The sequence below is a fragment of the Aquarana catesbeiana genome, linkage group LG10 (genome assembly GCF_042186555.1).
Source record: "Aquarana catesbeiana isolate 2022-GZ linkage group LG10, ASM4218655v1, whole genome shotgun sequence".
Lineage (NCBI taxonomy): Eukaryota > Metazoa > Chordata > Amphibia > Anura > Ranidae > Aquarana > Aquarana catesbeiana.
Window position 1 is genome coordinate 7,873,464 of NC_133333.1, and position 22,944 is coordinate 7,896,407.

The 22,944-nt window shown below is 48.4% G+C and overlaps 1 protein-coding gene across 1 annotated transcript in view; it reads right to left on the minus strand.

Moving 5' to 3' along the window:
• The window catches only part of LOC141110285 (sacsin-like), a 34,045-nt gene extending 18,483 nt beyond the window's left edge, over window positions 1–15,562 (minus strand). The window contains exons 1-6 of the mRNA XM_073601574.1: window positions 15,455–15,562; window positions 10,377–10,419; window positions 9,307–9,389; window positions 4,466–4,577; window positions 3,288–3,434; window positions 447–1,845 (exon numbers count right to left, since the gene is read on the minus strand). Coding sequence (XP_073457675.1) covers window positions 447–1,845; window positions 3,288–3,434; window positions 4,466–4,577; window positions 9,307–9,389; window positions 10,377–10,380 — 1,745 coding nt within the window. The 5' untranslated portion in view covers window positions 10,381–10,419; window positions 15,455–15,562. The remainder of the gene's footprint in view (window positions 1–446; window positions 1,846–3,287; window positions 3,435–4,465; window positions 4,578–9,306; window positions 9,390–10,376; window positions 10,420–15,454) is intronic.
• Between the last annotated feature and the right edge of the window lie 7,382 nt (window positions 15,563–22,944).

Genomic DNA, 22,944 nt, shown 5'->3' on the forward strand with positions numbered 1-22,944 from the left:
ATGGGGCACTATTCCTCCTAATTGATACCAGATACTCTTCTGCCAACTGACACCAACAATGGGGCGCCATTTCTTCCACTGACACCAACAATGGGGCACCATTCCTTCCAATGATACCAGCAATAGGGGACTATTCCTCGCAATGATACCAACGATGGGGCACTATTCCTCCCCCTAATACCAAATGTGTTGAGGTTTACTCCCACTGATGCCAGGAAAATGTCCACTCCTGTTGGCCACAGTCAGACCCCCCCCCCCTTAAAGTCTGATGAACAACAAACTGGCCCTTTGTTTAGAAAGTTTGGAGACCCCTGCCCTAGAGTACGGCACTGCAGAAGTGAAAATAGAAAGCGTCACCTACACTTTGTTTCAGATATAATTATTATAAGTTAGTAAAATAATATTTCCCCACAGCAAGACATGTTGGCACTCTATGGCTGGCTCACCTTGGAAAGTCTTTGCCATCAATGTAGACCATGCCATTGCTCTCTGTGCTCTGGAAACTTGTGAATTTTCCATCTGCCAAAGGCAACAGCTGAAGATTGAGTAACTTGTTGTGCTGTCCGTCACTGATGACATACTTCAGGAGCATCATTTTTTTTTCAAGTGAGACGCCATGCCAGCCGTCTTTGTGTAAGGACTGTCTCACCAGAGTAGGAGAAACACTGGCCATCTTTGCAGCTAACTGCAGACATGAATAGACGTGCCTGGGGACTTTAGTGAGTGAAGTCTTTAACAACAGAAGAACTTCCTCTAAGCATGCAGAGAGTTTGTCTTCTAATTCTCTTTCCTGTAGAAAAACAGCTTCAGTGGCCGTTACCCAACGGGATTGGTCAGCTACCTGAAATACTCTTTCCTTCATCAGTTTTTCCGCCAATTGTCTGGTAAGTGTATGCCATATCTTTTTGTGTTGAGTCCTTTCTGGGTCTGGCCAGATTTTGTAAATTACATCGGCTGGTATTTTGGATGACTTGACCAAAGACATCGTATTACAGACCGCATGTGTGTAGAGTAGAGGCAGAACCTGTTCCACCAAAATATGGTTCCACTTAGCAGCCTCGTCATGTTGCTGGTCTATTTCTGGCCACTTTAGGCTTCTCCTGTCATCAGTAAGGTCAAAACAACCGTTGATAATCAACGGTAGACCTGTTCTGTTTTCCTCCTTGTCTGGAAGTGGCAATATGCAACTTAAGCGGCCACCATACAAGTCCATGTAGGCCTCAGATAAGGGATAGGCCAAGTCAAGTGCTGGTTTGTTGCAGAGTTTGTTGCTCAGTTCAGTCAAGTCTGGAAAGATATTCCCTTGAATGTTACTGGAGGTCACTAACCACTTACTGACTTCTTTTTCTCTTCCAAGCTGCTTCAGAGTAGTAATCTTAATTTGTGTCTTAATGTCAAGATCAGCTGACTTATTCCCAAAATTCTCTTCGGTAGACACCTCAACAGTAAGGAGAGTGGTCAACTTTCCACGACTGTCAATATTCTTGAGAGCTACTCTAGTAACATGGCGAAGGAAGAGGAGGCTGATGCTAGCGTCCCTGACGAAAGAATCAAAGAGCTCCTGAACCCTCTCAGAGTCGTAAATATTATCGGAGATTTCAGAAGGATCGAGTCGCAGAGGGAAGCGAAAGAGAGTTCCATTGAAGTGGCCAGAGTTGAGAATCTCCTCCCAACGCCCTAAGCCAAGAGCCTCCAGGGCTTTTTGGAAAGGTTGGAACTGGTCAGAAAATTTCTCAAAGTCTTGTCTTTCTTTTTCTAAGTTCCATAGGCATCCTCCTCTGCGAAAAATCCGTTCCTGTGGATCCAGAAACCCAATATTTTTGCTGCTAAAGATTGCTGGGTAATCTGTGCAATAAAGAAAACAACACATAAAAAACTTTGCAAAGAGGATTTACAAATACAAGGCAATTACCAATGTAATGCAAGCAGCCATAACCTTCATTAATCCCAGGTTCACCGGTATATTAATAGTCATTAGGACATGTAGCACTAGACTCTTCATCAATCTCTGTTCTACACCAGGGAAACCACTCCATGCAGTCTTAGGACCTACTCACCATTTCTGGGTGCTAGCTCAGTGGGGCCTGTATTTCCCCAGTACAAAAAAATAAAAAAAAATAGCCACATTTCAGTCACTTTATTTCCTCTTCAACGTCACAAAACTTTATTGCTGCTTTGAGAAATATACAGCAAACTGAGACACATCTCTCGCCACCAGACCTTGCCCCCATTCCTTGGATGCCTTTCACCCCAAATAGGGCTTAGTCATAAAGATCTCCAAGGTCACCCCATTTGGGGTGAAATGCGTCAAAGGAGTAGGAGCAATGGTTGGTGGAGAAGACCTATGTGCTTCAGTTTGCTGTAAAATAATAAAAACAATGTGATGGAGGTGTGGCTTTATTATTGAAATCAGTCTCTAATCTACAGGGTTTTTCAGTTTCAGAAATTTTCTGCTATCTCTTCCATGTTAAATCACTCAGCCTTGAAGATAGAAAAACCAAGTTAATGTAGCACATCATGAGCTTCCCCCGTGAGGGGGTGTCACTGCTGCAATCTGCATTCACTGCCCTCTGCATCAGTGAGGACCTCCCAGGGAGAAGGAGGAGAAGAAGGTGGAGGAGAAGAAGGAGGAGGAGGAGGAGGAGAAGAAAGAAGGAGGAGGATGAGAAGAAGGAGAAGAAGAAGGAGAAGAAGGAGAAGGAGAAGAAGAAGGAGAAGAAGGAGAAGGAGAAGAAAAAGAAGGAGAAGGAGAAGGAGAAGAAGGAGGAGGAGAAGGAGAAGGAGGAGAAGAAGAAGGAGGAGAAGAAGGAGAAGAAGGAGGAGAAGAAGGAGAAGAAGGAGGAGAAGAAGGAGAAGAAGGAGGAGAAGAAGGAGAAAAAGAAGGAGAAGGAGAAGAAGAAGGAGAAGAAGGAGAAGGAGAAGAAGAAGGAGAAGAAGGAGAAGGAGAAGAAAGAGAAGAAGGAGAAGAAGGAGAAGAAGGAGAAGGAGGAGAAGGAGGAGAAGGAGGAGAAGGAGGAGAAGGAGGAGAAGGAGGAGAAGGAGGAGAAGGAGAAGAAGAAGAATCCTCTGGCATCATGTGACCATCCTGTAGACTTAGAAGAAAGGTAGGTAATGTGAGTGAGTGTGAACCTAGCCTTAAGGTGTTGGTTCATGAACAAATGTGCAAAGGTGTCCATGAATTTGGACCAATGGTTTTTGGAGGAAATCTATGAAATATTTCCTAAATGTTCCAGCTTTACACACATAACATATTGACTCCTTGAGGCCAAAATGACCCTCCGGCTGACCTGTAATGTGGTAGACTGAGTTGAACCCGAGTCCAAATCTTCCAACGGTGTCGGGGTCTTTGCGCTTGATGCTGTTTCCGGGTTTCTGGATCCCCTCCCAGTCTTGATCGGAAAAGATCTCGTTGTTGTAGGCCAGAAGAGCCGGGCCTGAGGGAAGAAAACAATACATGAAAAAGAATACAAAAGGCAATAGAGGAATTATCTGAACATCTGACAATTTGGGGGGGGAGATTTACTAAAACTTGAGAGTGCAACATCTGGGGCAGCTCTGTAGAGAAACCAATCAGCTTCCAGGTTTTATTGTGAAAGCTTAGTTGAACAAGCTGAAGTTAGAAGCCAATTGGCTGCCATTCTGAGTGCTCCAGTTTTAGTAAATCCCCCCCTTTATCTCTTGCTCCTCATGTCAAAATGTTGCAATCCACATTTAAAATAAAAGAAAAAAACTAGAGAAAAGATAAAAAACATGCAAACCTTCAACCCAGTTTCTACTCAGTCACGTGACCATATTACGTCAATGATGTCACAAGCATCTCCACCCCAAAGTTACGTGCTGCTACGGATGGGGAATGCTCTAGCCACAGCTCATTGGGTGCCGATTTGGCAGCAGTCATGACTTCCTTCAGGCTTCAGTCTGAGTCTGAACCCAAGTTCAGATCAAACCCCTGATCATCCCTTCAACCCACTCAACCCCACACTCTATCCAACCCCCCCCCCCCAAAAAAAAAAAATGGGAGTTAAGATTTAAAAAAAAATTAAAAAATAAATTAAAGTATCACTAAAGGCAAAACAATATCTCATTCTTTTTTAGTTTTGGACAGAGTGGAGAGGGTTTAGACCCCCTGTCAGGTTTTTATTGCTGTTTGTGCCTCCCCGTTAGGGGTATTTGCCCCGTTCACCATTATCACCGAGAATAAAAGAAAATCCCACATTTTGGGTTGCCACCAGGACAGTAATAGAAGAGAAATCTTCCAAGGGGGACACTAGTTCTGGGACTCCTTTGAAGAGATCTCCTCACTTCCTGTTTTGGCTATGGGACAGGAAGTGAAGGGAAATCATCCAAATGGGGACACAGATAACAAAAAAAAAAAAACCTGAGAAAGGTTCCCTCCCTTACTCAATCCAAAACGGGAAAAAAAGTTTTACCATTAGTTCTAAATTAGAATAAAAAAATGTTTTACCTTGGACGACACGGAGGTCTTTGGAATGTAAAGTTTGTGTTCCGTATTGTCTTTCGTCATAAACAAAAATGACTTCAGTCGCTTTGGCGTCATCGGCGTTCTGAATCAGTTCCTGAAAGTGTATAAAACAAATGTTATTTATACAGAACATTGCAGGTTTTGTTTTTTCTAAGTCCTCCCTGTATTGCCCAGTGATCCTGCCAGTAGATCCATTATTCTCCCACTTCCTGTCAAAGGGTGACAACGCTATTTGTACTGCAGTGAACTGACATAGCAGTGTTGTCACCCTGTGGACAGGGAGCCTTAGATGCACCTGTAGATGGGCAGGTAAGTTTTAAATGGACTTCAGTTAAGAGACAAAGAAATGAAAGGCCAATTCCCCGGTGTCATGTGACTCGTTAGTGTTACAAGGTCTCAGGTGTGAATGGGGAGCAGGTGTGTTCAATTTGGTGTTATCGCTCTCACTCTCTCATACAGTAACAATTAAACTGGGTAGTAGGCACAGCGGCAAACACACAAGCATAGATCAGAAAAGTTTTTGAAAAGTTTTTGAAAAAGTCTCATGGAGAAAGTCCGTACACTTGTGTCAGCTGCTGATCCAGAGCGCGGCCCACTCTGTAGTAAACAGATAAAAAGAAGAGAAAGAAGCACCACTAAGTGTAGTATTAGGTACAATTTATTATGGCCCCCATATTAGGTTACCCACAAGAGGTAGGTATAATACAGGCTCTTCATTAAGGTAATGGCTGGGGGGGTCTGTCCGTGTTGCTCCTCGTGCGCTGGGTAGGCGGGATGTCTCACGCTGTAGGGTAACGAAGCTGTGAACGGTGGAAGTCCTCTAGCAGTTCTGGGATGCGGAGCGGACCGCAGCGTGGATCGCCTCGTGGCGCGGATGGTGCGAGGGGTAGCCGACGTCACAGGTCCCAGGATGCTGTGCGACGCGTTTCCGAGCATGCGCCGTGCTGCGTATGAGCAAGCTTGACAAAGGAGTGCGCATGCTCATACGTTGCGTGGCGCGCATGCTCAGAAACGCGTCGCACAGCATCCTGGGTCCCTCGCACCATCCGTGCTACGCTGCGGTCCACTCCGGATCCCGGAACAGCTAGAGGGCTTCAGAGGACTTCCTCCGTTCACAGCTCCGTTACCCTACAGTGTGAGACATCCCGCCTACCCAGCGCACGAGGAGCAACACGGACAGACAGACTTCGGATATGAATAGATCCGCGGGAGGGGGGGTGTGTTTGGCTCAACTCTACCTGTGTATTTCCTCCTCCCCGGGTGCAGCGTACAGCCTGTCACTGACATGAAGAGCTGTTATAAAAAATAAAGAAAGAAAGAAAGAAAATGACGCTGATTGGGTGCAGCAGGCCCGTGGGCAAGAGCCTTTATAGGAATAGTTTTTTAAAAATGTTTAAACCATATGAATAAAAGCCGACCGTTGTAAGCACCCCTATCTGTGTTGATTGGTATGGAAGCCAGGCAGTTAGCATTTTCAGAAGGAAAGGTCAGCACTAGATTTCTTTTACTGGCAATGCCGACCGGCCTCACATCAGAGCACAAAGGAATGAAGGGCGAACGCCCTGTCCTGTTTATTCATTTCCAGGAAGGCGGGCGGATCATCTCCCCCCTCTGTGCTGACATCGGCTGTATGACCGGGACTGGCATCAGGACAACCAAATAAACCAGATAAGAGAAAACACGGGGGAGGGGAGGGGAGAGCTCAGGGGCCCAGTACAGGGCGGAGAGGGTCACATAGAAGAATAAAACATCAATATAAGAAAAACAAAAATAGTCTTTATTTTTCAGGATGACCCCAACACTAAACCATCAACCCAACTGCACCCCAACATTTAACCCTCACCTGTACCCTAAGACTTAACCCTCACCCCAATGTAACCCTAACACTAAATCCTGACCCTTTCTGTACCCCAAACACTTACACCTCACCCCACCTGTGACCTCACACTTAGTCTTCATGCACACGGGGCGTTAGAAAAAACGAGCTGCAAAGCCACTACCAACACCAGGAAAAAGCAGCTAAAAAAAAAAAGCGTGGGGTCCCCCCCTCCAAGATCCATATCAGTGCCTTTGAGTCTGGTATGGATCTAGAAAATTGAACCCCACCCCACCCCCCCCTAAGAAAAAAAAAACGGTGTGACTGCACAAGGGCGGGGTCTAATGGTGATGTCACTGGATGGCCACACCCCATGGCTATATAAGAACCGGCAGAGAGTGGAGCTGACACAACGACGGAAAAGACCGCGTCCGAGGAGAACCGGCGGCGGAGAAGACAGTAGTGGTGGAGAAGACAGCAGTGGTGGAGAAGACCAGAGGAAGAAGACCAGGAGGGAGAACACTGGAGGGAGAAGATCGGAGGAAGAAGACCAGAGGAAGAAGACCGGGAGGGAGAAGATCAGAGGAAGAAGACCGGAGGGAGAACACTAGGCAGAACACCGGAGGGAGAAGATCGGAGGAAGAAGACTGGAGGGAGAAGATCGGAGGAAGAAGACCAGAGGAAGAACACCAGAGGGAGAAGACCGGAGGGAGAACACCGGAGGCAGAACACCGGAGGGAGAAGATCGGAAGGAGAATACTGGAGGAAGAACACCAGAGGGAGAAGACCGGAGGGAGAAGACCGGAGGAAGAAAACCGGAGGGAGAACACCAGAGGGAGAAGACCGGAGGGAGAAGATCGGAGGAAGAAGACCGGAGGGAGAAGACCGGAGGAAGAAGACCGGAGGAAGAACACCAGAGGGAGAAGACCGGAGGAAGAAGACGGGAGGGAGAACACCGGAGGCAGAACACCGGCGGGAGAAGATCGGAGGGAGAAGACTGGAGGAAGAACACCAGAGGGAGAAGACCGGAGGGAGAAGATCGGAGGAAGAAAACAGGAGGGAGAACACCAGAGGGAGAAGATCGGAGGAAGAAGAATGGAGGGAGAAGACCGGAGGGAGAAGATCAGAGGAAGAAGACCGGAGGGAGAACACTAGGCAGAACACCGGAGGGAGAAGATCGGAGGAAGAAGACTGGAGGGAGAAGATCGGAGGAAGAAGACCAGAGGAAGAACACCAGAGGGAGAAGACCGGAGGGAGAACACCGGAGGCAGAACACCGGAGGGAGAAGATCGGAAGGAGAATACTGGAGGAAGAACACCAGAGGGAGAAGACCGGAGGGAGAAGACCGGAGGAAGAAAACCGGAGGGAGAACACCAGAGGGAGAAGACCGGAGGGAGAAGATCGGAGGAAGAAGACCGGAGGGAGAAGACCGGAGGAAGAAGACCGGAGGAAGAACACCAGAGGGAGAAGACCGGAGGAAGAAGACGGGAGGGAGAACACCGGAGGCAGAACACCGGCGGGAGAAGATCGGAGGGAGAAGACTGGAGGAAGAACACCAGAGGGAGAAGACCGGAGGGAGAAGATCGGAGGAAGAAAACAGGAGGGAGAACACCAGAGGGAGAAGATCGGAGGAAGAAGAATGGAGGGAGAAGACCGGAGGGAGAAGATCGGAGGAAGAAGATCGGAGGAAGAACACCAGAGGGAGAAGACCGGAGGAAGAACACCAGAGGGAGAAGACCGGAGGGAGAAGATCGGAGGAAAAAAAACGGAGGGAGAACACCGGAGGCAGAACACCGGAAGGAGAAGATCGGAGGAAGAAGACCGGAGGGAGAACAACGGAGGGAGAACAACGGAGGGAGAACAACGGAGGGAGAAGATTGGAGGAAGAAGACAAGAGGAAGAACACCAGAGGGAGAAGCTTGGAGGAAGAAGACCGGAGGGAGAACACCAGAGGGAGAAGATCGGAGGAAGAAGCCTGGAAGAAGATTTTTAATAAAGAACTTGTCTAAACCGTCTCTTGTTTTTATTTACACTGTGTTGCTTTTTTTGGGGTGAAAGTGTACAGTATACAATGTACCCCATACTCAATGACATGGGGGGAGGGCTGAGATCTGGGGGCCAGATTCTGATAAGCCCCCTGCCTGCAGACACCCACAACCACCGCCCAGGGTTTTTGGGAAGAGGCCCTTGTCCCCATCAACAAGGTGCTTTGGGGGGGGAGTGCAGAGCCCCTCTGCCCCAAAGCACCCACCCCCCCCCCATGTTGAGGGCGTGTGGCCTGGTATGGTTCAGGAGGGGGGGGGCACTAGCTCGTCACCCCCCTTTCCTGACCTGCTGGGCTGAATGTTCGGATAAGGGTCTGGTATAGTCTTGGCGGGGGGACCCCCACACCATTTTATTTTTCATTTTGTCTTGGGGTTCCCTTTTAAGATCCATACCAGACTCAAAGCCCCCCCCCTTGTACCCTAACACCTAACACTCTCCCCCTCCTGTACCCCAAATCTTAAACCAATCCCTGGATCTCAACAGTTTTACAGTTTATAGAGAGTGGGAAAGGGATAGAACCCCCATCGGGATTGTTTTCTAAGACCCCAACAATCAGATTTCCTCACATTTCCTTTCTGCACAGCAAGCGATAGGAAAAGCTTTTGGAAGATTGCAAGAAAACACTGGAAAGGACTACAGCCTCTGTCAGGTTTTTATTACTGTCTGTAGCTTCCTGCCCTGATGACAACCCCATATCCCCCAATATGTATCCCGGTGTCACGGAGACAGGAAGTGAGGTGAAATCTCCCCAGTGGGGTCATGGACAGCAACAACAACTTCAAAGACATATTTGTGTTTCCACAATTTTTTACATATAGTTACATAGTAGGTGAGGTTGAAAAAAGACACAAGTCCATCAAGTCCAACCTATGTATTTGTTGGGCTTTATGCAGCTTCATACGAAGTTCTCACTTGTGCCCCAAAATTGTTCTTCAATTCAGAATGAAATCAGTTCACTTACTTTAAGGATCTGTCCCCCGTCCGGGTATTTTCTCAAAATATTCTGCAACTGGATGAGGAAGGGCGGGGCCCTCTGGAAGAAATCTGCAGAGAGGTTTTGTATCATTACATTTGGATCTTTTAGTAACTTTAGAGTCACACAAATGATTTCCTGACACAATATTATCATTTTAAAGTCATCCGTGAGCTCCAGTCCAGTGACTTTGCCTAGGCTTAGATGATGTCATCAGTCTGCTGCAGGCAGGGGGAAGTATTTCCTCAGTCTCCCCTCCCCCAGTGATCAGACTGTACATTGTAACTTCGTAGAAGGAGGAGGAGTCATTTCCTCAGTCTCCCCTCCCCCCAGTGATCAGGCTGTACACTGTAACTTTGTAGAAGGAGGAGGAGTCATTTCCTCAGTCTCCTCCCCCAGTGATCCGACTGTACACTGTAACTTTGTAGAAGGAGGAGGAGTCATTTCCTCAGTCTTTCCCCCCCAGTGATCAGACTGTACATTGTAACTTTGTAGAAGGAGGAGGAGTCATTTCCTCAGTCTCCCCTCCCCCAGTGATCAGACTGTACATTGTAACTTTGCAGCAAGTCACAAGGTTGAGAAGTGGCAGCCAGGGGCTGATCTGTGTCAGACATTTGTGAAAACAGCTGAGAACTGCGCAGACACCGGGATCTATGTGATTGTGTCATCTCTGAGTTGGCAGCTCCATCCAGGAAGTAGATGATGCCTGAACAAAGATGGCGCCGTACTACTGGAGGGGAAATAAGATGAAGGTATTGCCAGGGGGGACTACTGTGATTTATGAGAGGTCATACAGGCAAATGGATCCGTAAATCCAGATATAGAGGCAGCTGAAGTTCTATTCCAGTCTGGACTTCTCCAGAAAGCCGAGCCTGGCCTTATACCTCCGTCCAATGAGGATGCTCCTTATATGTTAATGGACCAATAGGGAAATGGTAAAGGGGCGGAGCCAAGCTGGACTAGATTTGCACAGAACTTCAGCTGCTATATCTGGGCATCCAATGAACATTCCACATGAACCTCCCCCCACCGATGTGTGATAAAGAAATGACACTCACCCATCTCTTATGGATCTTCTCTGATGTTCGGGGAGTGTTTTTTCTAAAAGACAAAATAAAGAGATATTAACCCCTTCAATCCCGGGCAGTTGCACCCCCCTCAATCCCGGGCACCGCCACCCCCTTCAATCCCGGGCAGTTGCACCCCCTTCAATCCGGGGCACCGTCACCCCCTTTAATCCCGGGCACTGCCATTCCCTTTAATCCCGGGCAGTACCACCCCCTTCAATCCCGGGCACCGCCACCCCCTTCAATCCCGGGCACCGCCACCCGCTTCAATCCTGGGCACTGCCACCCCCTTCAATCCCGGCCACTGCCACCCCCTTCAATCCCGGGCACCGCCACCCCCTTTAATCCCGGGCACCGCCACCCCCTTCAATCCGGGGCACCGCCACCCCCTTCAATCCTGGCCACTGCCACCCCCTTCAATCCGGGGCACCGTCACCCCCCTCAATCCTGGGCACTGCCACCCCCTTCAATCCCGGCCACTGCCACCCCCTTCAATCCCGGGCACCGCCACCCCCTTTAATCCCGGGCACTGCCACCCCCTTCAATCCCGGGCACCGCCACCCCCTTCAATCCGGGGCACCGTCACCCCCCTCAATCCCGGCCACTGCCATCCCCTTCAATCCTGGGCACTGCCACCCCCCTCAATCCTGGGCACTGCCACCCCCTTCAATCCCGGCCACTGCCACCCCCCTCAATCCGGGGCACCGCCACCCCCTTCAATCCGGGGCACTGCCACCCCCTTCAATCTCGGGCACCGCCACCCCCTTCAATCTGGGGCACCGCCACCCCTTCAATCCCGGGCACCGCCACCCGCTTCAATCCTGGGCACTGCCACCCCCTTCAATCCCGGGCACCGCCACCCCCTTTAATCCCGGGCACCGCCACCCCCTTCAATCCCGGGCACCGCCACCCCCTTCAATCCGGGGCACCGCCACCCCCTTCAATCCTGGCCACTGCCACCCCCTTCAATCCGGGGCACCGTCACCCCCCTCAATCCTGGGCACTGCCACCCCCTTCAATCCCGGCCACTGCCACCCCCTTCAATCCCGGGCACCGCCACCCCCTTTAATCCCGGGCACTGCCACCCCCTTCAATCCCGGGCACCGCCACCCCCTTCAATCCGGGGCACCGTCACCCCCCTCAATCCCGGCCACTGCCATCCCCTTCAATCCTGGGCACTGCCACCCCCCTCAATCCTGGGCACTGCCACCCCCTTCAATCCCGGCCACTGCCACCCCCCTCAATCCGGGGCACCGCCACCCCCTTCAATCCGGGGCACTGCCACCCCCTTCAATCTCGGGCACCGCCACCCCCTTCAATCTGGGGCACTGCCACCCCTTCAATCCCGGGCACCGCCACCCCCTTCAATCCCGGGCACCGCCACCCCCTTCAATCCCGGGCACCACCACCCCCTTTAATCCGGGGCGCCGCCACCCCCTTCAATCCTGGGTGCCGCCACCTGCTTCAATCCTGGGCACTGCCACCCCCTTCAATCCCGGGCACCGCCACTCCCTTCAATCCGGGCACCGCCACCCTCTTTAATCCCGGGCACCGCCACCCCCTTCAATCCGGGGCACCGTCACCCCCTCAATCCTGGGCACTGCCACCCCCTTCAATCCCGGGCACCGCCACCCCCTTTAATCCCGGGCACCGCCACCCCCTTCAATCCCGGGCACCGCCACCCCCTTCAATCCTGGGCACTGCCACCCCCCTCAATCCTGGGCACTGCCACCCCCTTCAATCCCAGCCACTGCCACCCCCCTCAATCCGGGGCACCGCCACCCCCTTCAATCCGGGGCACTGCCACCCCCTTCAATCTTGGGCACCGCCACCCCCTTCAATCTGGGGCACCGCCACCCCTTCAATCCCGGGCACCGCCACCCCCTTCAATCCCGGGCACCGCCACCCCCTTCAATCCCGGGCACCACCACCCCCTTTAATCCGGGGCACCGCCACCCCCTTCAATCCTGGGCACCGCCACCCACTTCAATCCTGGGCACTGCCACCCCCTTCAATCCCAGGCACCGCCACCCCCTTCAATCCGGGCACCGCCACCCCCTTCAATCCCGGGCACCGCCACCCGCTTCAATCCTGGGCACTGCCACCCCCTTCAATCCTGGGCACCGCCACCCCCTTCAATCCCGGGCATTGCCACCCCCTTCAGTCCTGGGCACCGCCACCCGCTTCAATCCTGGGCACCGCCACCCCCTTCAATCCCGGCCACTGCTACCCCGTTCAGTCCCGGGCACCGCCACCCCTTCAATCCCGGGCACTGCCACCCCCTTCAATCCCGGCCACTGCTACCCCCTTCAGTCCCGGGCACTACCACCCCTTCAATCCCGGGCACCGCCACCCCCCTCAATCCTGGCCACTGCTACCCCCTTCAATCCCGGGCACTGCTACCCCCTTCAGTCCCGGGCACTGCCACCCCCTTCCTGCTTCTTCAGCTTTCAGCGCTCTCACACTTTGAATGACAATTATGCAGTCACACAACATTGTACATATATGAGATTTTTATCATTTTTTGGAGACAAATAGAGCTTTCTATTGGTGGTATTCAATCACCACTGGGAGGGGGGAGGGGTTATTTTTTGCTAAACAAATGAAAAAAGACAGAAAATTTTGAAGAAAAAAAAATTTTTTTCATAGTTTGTTATAAAATTTTGCAAACAGGTATTTTTTCTCTTTCACTGATTGGGAGGCACTGATAGATGGAACTGATGGGTGACACTGATGGGGAGGCACTGATGGCCACTAATTGGCAGCACTGGTGGGCACTGATTGCCAGCACTAGTGGGCACTGATAGGCAGCATTGGCGAGCACTGATTGGCAGCACTAGTGGGCACTGATAGGCAGCACTAGTGGGCACTGATAGGCAGCACTAGTGGGCACTGATAGGCACTGATAGGCAGCATTGGCGAGCACTGATTGGCAGCACTAGTGGGCACTGATAGGCAGCACTAGTGGGCACTGATAGGCAGCATTGGCGAGCACTGATTGGCAGCACTAGTGGGCACTGATAGGCAGCACTGGTGGGCACTGATTGGCAGCACTAGTGGGCACTGATAGGTGACACTGATGAGGAGGCACTGATGGGCACTAATTGGCAGCACTGGTGGGCACTGATAGGCAGCACTGGTGGGCACTGATAGGCAGCACTGGTGGGCACTAATTGGCAGCACTGGTGGGCAATGATAGCCAGCACTGGTGGGCACTGATAGGCGACACTGATGAGGAGGCACTGATGGGCACTAATTGACAGCACTGGTGGGCACTGATTGCCAGCATTGGTGGGCACTGATAGGCGACACTGATGAGGAGGTACTGATGGGCACTAATTGACAGCACTGGTGGGCACTGATAGGCAGCACTGGTGGGCACTGATTGCCAGCACTGGTGGGCACTGATAGGTGACACTGATGGGCACTAATTGGCAGAACTGGTGGGCACTCTTAGCCAGCACTGGTGAGCACTGATAATCAGTGCCTACCAGTATGAACTGGACATCGAGCGCCTCTTTGCTTTGATGTATTCAGCTCATTTAAAGCTGACATTTTTCTAAAACAAGCAAAAAATAATACAAATCAGCACAAGGGACATTACTTCTCTTCACTGAGGTATGTCCCTTGTGTTGCTGTGCCCTCCTTTCACCGAAACCTCTTCCTTTTCCAATCCGCCCCCCCCCCCCCCCCGCCCTAATCTCCCGGTGTGGTGGGCGTTAATAGAACCAAGGAGCTGCAACCCATCAAAAGAGCCCGAATATGTCCATTCTTTCCATCCAGCTCCGCCAGTCATAGAGGCTCAATGTATGAGCCTCCATTCATAGATATGCGGCTCATTCATAAAAGCTGTATAACATCTTCTATGAATAATAGAGGAACTGGGCGGAAAAAAGGGCCCTGCAAGCATTCATTTCTTTTTTAATATAAGATTGCACAAAAAAAGTAAGGGAGTTATTTACGAAAAGCAAATCCACTTTGCACTACAAGTGCAAACTACAAGTGCAAAGTGCACTTGAAATTGCACTGAAAGTGCACTTGGAAGTTCAGTCACTGTAGATCCGAGGGGGACACACAAGGAAAATAAAAACACAGCATTTTAGCTAGCACATGATTGGATGATAAAATCAGCAGAGCTTCCCCTCATTTCATATCTACCCCTCAGATCTACAGTGACTGCACTTCCAAGTGCACTTTCAGTGCAATTTCAAGTGCACTTTGCACTTGTAGTGCAAAGTGGATTTGCCTTTCGTCAATAACCCACCTAACTCTGCACTGTGCGTTATGTCATTCTATAACAAACTTCTTTTTTTTACAATAATAAAATGATAAAACATAACAATGTGACTCTGTACTGTGCATTCTATAACAATCATTAATAATAAAAGATGATAAAATAAATAACAAAATATATAAATAAACACACACACTATATATATAGTAAATTTGAAGTAGCGCAACTTCAAAGCCGCACTGCTGTGAATGGAGGCTACAAAGAAGGAAGAAAAATAAAGAGGGGGTGAAGGTAGGAAGAAGAAAGGAGGGAGAAGGGGTGAAAAAGAAGGGTGAAGAACGAATAAGAGAGAGAGAAAGAAGGCAGAGGGGCAAAGGAGAGAGAAGAAAGAAGGGAGAAAGAAAAGAGAAGAAAGAAGGGAGAAAGAAAAGAGAAGAAAGAAGGGAGAAAGAAAAGAGAAAAAAGAAGGGAGAAAGAAAAGAGAAGAAAGAAAAGAGAAGAAAGAAAAGAGAAGAAAGAAAGAAAGAAAGAAAGAAAGAAAGAAAGAAAGAAAGAAAGAAAGAAAGAAAGAAAGAAAGAAAGAAAGAAAGAAAGAAAGAAAGAAAGAAAGAAAGAAAGAAAGAAAGAAAGAAAGAAAGAAAGAAAAAAAGAAAGGAAAGGAAAGGAAAAAAGAAAGATAATATTAATAACAACAACAGCATTAAAATATCTGTTATAATAAAAAATATAATAAATAATAATGTAACTTCATCTTGTTCTTTTTGTCATTATGCAACCATCATGTAATAATAATAATAATAATAATAATAATAATAATAATAATGTAGATTTGCACCTCTCTCTGTAGAGAAGTCGGTCACATTCGCGGACCAGATGGATGGATGAGATGAGCTCTCCCCGGTCTGGTCGGTGGATGAAGCTCTCGGGGATTTTATACCGACATCCTTTGGAGAGACAGAAACGAAACTCTGTGAGGGTTTCAGTTCTTCATCTCCGTTTCACCCTCCCAGAATCACTTTCATTTCTCCCAGCTTCATGAGCAGCGGTGTGACGTCATCCTGTACAGGATACAGAGTGCTGTGTAATGATTGTTTGCTCTTGGCACACATTTCCTGCTCTGTGTTATACAGCAGATAAAATGGAAAGTAATTCTGAGATCCTGACATGGAACCAGTGGCGGTTGGTGCTCAGAATTTTTTGGGGGGGGCGCAAAAAAACTGAAAAATACTGAAAAAAAAAAAAACATCAATTGCAGCCTCACTGTGCCCTCATATTGAGTAGAATTCTAGGGGTCTGATAATGTTGATATATATATATATACACACATGTATGAAGCGACTGTCACTTTAAGAATTTATAATATGCTTTCTTTGTTTACTTTCCTTAGATGTTTTCCTTTTTCTTTGTTTCCATTCCTGGGAAATCGAAACTACTGGATATGTGAGGACACAGAACACTGATAAGGACTCAGGCTTGATTCACATTAATCCGTTTTTTGATGTATTTTGCAGAAATGCAGGGAAATTTTTTAACATGGCTGCAGTGAATAAAAAGCACCGACTTATATTGATCTGGATCTACTATCTCATATGAATGTCTTGTTTGAAGACCATTAAATTGGATTTAATAATATGCAGCCATTGTGCCCCATCAAATGCAGCTACTGTGCCCATCATATGCAGCCACTTGTGCCCATCAAATGCATCCACTTGTGCCCATCAAATGCAGCCACTGTGCCAATCATATGCAGCCACTTGTGCCCATCAAATGCAGCCACTTGTGCCCATCAAATGCAGCCACTTGTGCCCATCAAATGCAGCCACTTGTGCCCATCAAATGCAGCCACTTGTGCCCGTCAAATGCAGCCACTTGTGCCCGTCAAATGCAGCCACTTGTGCCCATCAAATGCAGCCACTTGTGCCCATCATATGCAGCCACTTGTGCCCATCAAATGCAGCCACTTGTGCCCATCAAATGCAGCCACTTGTGCCCATCAAATGCAGTCACTTGTGCCCATCATATGCAGCCACTTGTGCCCATCAAATGCAGCCACTTGTGCCCATCAAATGCAGCCACTGTGCCCATCATATGCAGCCACTTGTGCCCATCAAATGCAGCCACTTGTGCCCATCAAATGCAGCCACTTGTGCCCATCAAATGCAGCCACTTGTGCCCATCATATGCAGCCACTTGTGCCCATCATATGCAGCCACTTGTGTCCATCATATGCAGTCACTTGTGCCCGTCAAATGCAGCCACTTGTGCCCATCATATGCAGCCACTTGTGCCCATCATATGCAGTCACTTGTGCCCGTCAAATGCAGCCACTTGTGCCCATCATATGCAGCCACTTGTGCCCATCATATGCAGCCACTTGTGCCCATCAAATGCAGCCACTTGTGCCCGTCAAATGCAGCCACTTGTCCCCATCAAATGCAGCCACTTGTGCCCATCATATGCAGCCACTTGTGCCCGTCAAATGCAGCCACTTGTCCCCATCAAATGCAGCCACTTGTGCCCATCATATGCAGCCACTTGTGCCCGTCAAATGCAGCCATTTGTGCCTGTTAAATGCAGCCACTTGTGCCCATCATATGCAGCCACTTGTGCCCATCAAATGCACCCACTTGTGCCCGTCAAATGCAGCCATTTGTGCCTGTTAAATGCAGCCACTTGTGCTCATCAAATGCTGCCACTGTGACCCCCACCCGCCCACTGTCGGCCCGGCACTTACCCCATCTTAGTGGCGGGTCAGGCAGTGGGTGAAGGCGGCCAGCTGTGGGACGGCTCCTGTGTCCTCCATGCTCCCCCCCCCTCTCTTCTTCCGTTCTGCTAGGCATTTAATCGGGGCGGCTGTGCCTTCAGCCAATCAGGTGACGGGTATTAGACCCACGCTACCTGATTGACAACGGCGCACAGGCGCAGTGAGCGTGCCGTTAGTGCCGGGAGTGACGTCATCGCGGCTCCGACCGGAGCCACGATACCCGGAAGGAAGATGGACGCTTCGTGGAAGAGGGGACAGCGGGGACATCGCAGGCTCCTGTGTCAGGTAAGTGACACATAATGGGCTAGTATGCGGCATACTAGCCCATTATGCTTTACCTTTGCAGGGAAACAAAGAGGAGGTAACAGCCATCAGGGTTTACTTCCTCTTGAAGACAGAAATCTGCAGGAAATTGAATAGTGTGTATGGGGCTTTAGTCCGTAGGGTTCAATATTGAGTTGAGTTTATTTCATTGCTACAAGTAACCATTTTTACCCAATGAATCTGGTTCATTTAGTGTCTTTTGCTGTGATTGGTCAAAACTAATCCCATGGCACAGATGGGCTGTGATTGGCCCTGTCTTTTACCATGTGATCTCCGTGACCAATCACAGCTAGCAACACAATTGTACACAATGGATGGCATGAAAGAAAGCCAATCATTCTTTACAATTGTTATGTGATCTGCTGCGATTGGTCACGGCGGTCAGTGGGCGGCTGCGGTGATCAGCCATTAACAGATTGCGCCACCACGGCCCCCCCCCCCCCGCGAGAGTCGCGTTCTTGGGGACAATGAGACGGGCGGGTGGTAAAACCACGGCTCAACCACCGATTTTTAGGGCAATATGGGCCCCTGGATGCATGCTGCCCTAAGGGCCAGTTCACACCACATGCAGTCCAGTGAAATTTATTTTTTTATGCATCAAAAACGCATGGAAAGTACGTTATATGGTTACCAGCGACATAGTGGTCAGTTCCAGGGCGTTCCAGAAAAAAAAAGTAGGACATTCTGCATTTTTTTCCCGGTAAAATGCATTAAAAAACGCACCAGACCCCAGTACAGCAAAAAAAAAAAAAAAAAGAAAACAGGAAAAAAGAAGAAAATAAAAGCATCTGGAATGCATTCGGAAACGCATCAAAAATGCATAAACGCATAAAAAAAAAACGTTAAAAGCGAGCACGCAGAAATGCATCGGGAATGGATCTGGATGTGTTTTTGTGGATGTGTTTACACGTGACAAGCATGCACCCCAGACGCGTTCTGGATGTGTTTTTGCTTACAGTTCACACTTCAAAAAACTCGCTCCAGATGCGTTTCTGCATGTGCGTTTTCGATGAGTTTTCAATGCATTTCAGGGCGTTTTTTCCCTCTGTCTTTTTTTTCAAGGTTTCCTGTTTTTTTTTCTTCATGTAATGCGTTTCAGTGCGTTTTTGATGCATTTTTCCACATTCCAGTACAGTTCTGTGCAGAAAAAAAATGCAGCATGTTCCCGCCGATTCACCCCAGAAAAACACGCTGCAGATCCATTGTGGGTGTGTTTTTTTTAATGGCTGTGCGTTTTCCAGCACATTTTTGATGCGTTCCGGTGCATTTTCATTGCATTTTTTAATGCGTTTCTGGATGCATTCCAGATCACTGTACTGGGGGGTCTGGTGCGTTTTTGATGCGTTTCAGTGATTTTTTTATTTTTTTTTGCATTTTACCGCAGAAAAATGCAGCATGTGAAACCATATAACCTTGATGCAGAAACAAAGAAAAACGCACTGGACTGCACATGGTGTGAATTGGCTCTTCTACTTCTTTGTCTGCACTGGAGCTGACTGCACTGGTGTGAACCAGAACCATTGGAACTCCTATGATCTACTGTCCATGCGTTTTTGATGCAGAAAAAAAAAACGCACTGGACTGCATCTGGTGTCAATGTTCAGCCTCTCGTAGAGCTCTGCAGGCGGCCGGCGGTGGGGTTGGATGTCATTTCCTGCTGCCACTTATCACTCCCATCTACCCCCTCCCATGTCTTATCTGTAGGATTATCACTTGTAGGAAATGTTTTTGTTGCCTTTTATACTTTGTATTTGTTTTTCCTATTTGCTGCCAATCCGTTTTTCTCTGTTATGACGTCCACAGAGGTGATTTATTACCTGAAGAATGAAGGCTACACTCAGAAGGCCACATGGGATAGTTCACAGGCACCACACTATACACTACACACTATACAACATACACTATACAACATACACTATACACTACACACTATACAACATACACTATACAACATACACTATACACTACACACTATACAACATACACTACACCACTATACACTACACACTATACACTACACACTATACAACATACACTACACCACTATACAACATACACTATACACTACACACTATACAACATACACTACACACTATACAACATACACTTACTACACTATACAACATACACTACACACTATACACTACACACTATACAACATACACTACACACTATACAACATACACTACACACTATACAACATACACTACACACTATACACTATACACTACACACTATACAACATACACTATACACTACACAACATACACTACACACTATACAACATACACTACACACTATACAACATACACTACACACTATACACTACACACTATACACAACATACACTACACACCATACACTACACACTATACACTACACACTATACAACATACACTACACACTATACACTACACACTATACAACATACACTACACACTATACAACATACACTATACACTACACACTATACAACATACACTACACACTATACAACATACACTACACACTATACACTACACACTATACAACATACACTACACACTATACAACATACACTACACACTATACACTATACACTACACACTATACAACATACACTATACACTCACAACATACACTACACACTATACAACATACACTACACACTATACACTACACACTATACACTACACAACATACACTACACACCATACACTACACACTATACAACATACACTATACAACATACACTACACACTATACACTACTACACTATACACTACACACTATACAACATACACTACTACACTATACAACATACACTACTACACTATACAACATACACTACTACACTATACAACATACACACTATACAACATACACTACTACACTATACACTACACACTATACAACATACACTATACAACATACACTATACACTACACACTATACAACATACACTACACACTACACAACATACACTATACACTACTACACCATACACTATACAACATACACTACTACACTATACAACATACACTACACACTATACAACATACACTACACAACATACACACTATACAACATACACTATACACCATACACTACACACTATACAACATACAACATACACTACACACTATACAACATACACTACTACACAACATACACTACACACTATACAACATACACTACTACACTATACACTACTACACCATACAACATACACTACTACACTATACACCACTACACTACTACACTATACACTACACACCATACACTACTACACTATTACACTACACACAACATACACTACTACACTATACAACATACACTACTACACAACATACACTACTACACTATACAACATACACTACTACACTATACACCATACACTACTACACTATTACACTACACACAACATACACTACTACACTATACAACATACACTATACACTACTATACACTACACACTACACAACATACACTATACACTATACACTACTACACTATACACTCCTACACCATACACTACTACACTACACACTATACAACATACACTACTACACTATACATCATACACCATACACTATACACCATACACTACTACATTATACATCAAGTATGGGTACAGAAGTGATGTTGGGGGGGTACATGAAGTATGGGTGCAGAAGTGATGCTGGGGGGGTACATGAAGTATGGGTGCAGAAGTGATGCTGGGGGGGTACATGGAGTATGGGTGTAGAAGTGATGCTGGGGGGGGGGGGGGTACATGAAGTATGGGTGCAGAAGTGATGCTGGGGGGGGGGTACATGAAGTATGGGTGCAGAAGAGATGCTGGGGGGGTACATGAAGTATGGGTGCAGAAGAGATGCTGGGGGGGGTACATGAAGTATGGGTGCAGAAGTGATGCTGGGGGGTACATGGAGTATGGGTGCAGAAGTGATGCTGGGGGGGGGTACATGAAGTATGGGTGTAGAAGTGATGCTGGGGGGGGGGGGGTACATGAAGTATGGGTGCAGAAGTGATGCTGGGGGGGGGGGGGGGTACATGAAGTATGGGTGCAGAAGAGATGCTGGGGGGGTACATGAAGTATGGGTGCAGAAGAGATGCTGGGGGGGTACATGAAGTATGGGTGCAGAAGAGATGCTGGGGGGGTACATGAAGTATGGGTGCAGAAGTGATGCTGGGGGGGTACTTGGAGTATGGGTGCAGAAGTGATGCTGGGGGGGGTACATGAAGTATGGGTGTAGAAGTGATGCTGGGGGGGGGGGGTACATGAAGTATGGGTGCAGAAGTGATGCTGGGGGGGGGGGGGGGGTACATGAAGTATGGGTGCAGAAGAGATGCTGGGGGGGTACATGAAGTATGGGTGCAGAAGAGATGCTGGGGGGGTACATGAAGTATGGGTGCAGAAGTGATGCTGGGGGGGTACATGGAGTATGGGTGCAGAAGTGATGCTGGGGGGGTACATGGAGTATGGGTGCAGAAGTGATGCTGGGGGGGGTACATGAAGTATGGTGTAGAAGTGATGCTGGGGGGGGGGTACATGAAGTATGGGTGCAGAAGTGATGCTGGGGGGGGGGGGGGGGTACATGAAGTATGGGTGCAGAAGTGATGCTGGGGGGGTACATGGAGTATGAGTGTAGAAGTGATGCTGGGGGGGGGGTACATGAAGTATGGGTGCAGAAGTGATGCTGGGGGGGGGGGGTACATGGAGTATGGGTGCAGAAGTGATGCTGGGGGGGGTACATGAAGTATGGGTGCAGAAGTGATGCTGGGGGGGTACATGGAGTATGGGTGCAGAAGTGATGCTGGGGGGGTACATGAAGTATGGGTGCAGAAATGATGCTGGGGGGGTACATGGAGTATGGGTGGGGGGGATATGGGGGCCCCCCTTGTTAAAAGGGGCTTTCAGATTCTGATAAGCCCCCTGGCCCACAGACCCCCACAACCACCGCTCAGGGTTGTGGGGAAGAGGCCCTTGGCTACATCAACATGGGGACAAGGTGCTTGGGGCGGGGGATGTGGCCTGGTATTGTTCAGGAGGGGCACTCAGTTGTCCCCTCACTTTCCTGACCTGCCAAACTGCATGCTTGGATAAGGGCCCGGTATGAATTTGGGGGAGGGGGGGGGGCAAGGATGTCTTTTCACAATTTTTTTTGCCAGCACTTCTTTTTTTTACATCAGCTGTCAGTGGGGAAGCCCCGCTGACAGCTGATTACTCATCAGTTAATGTCGCCGGCCCGCTCCTT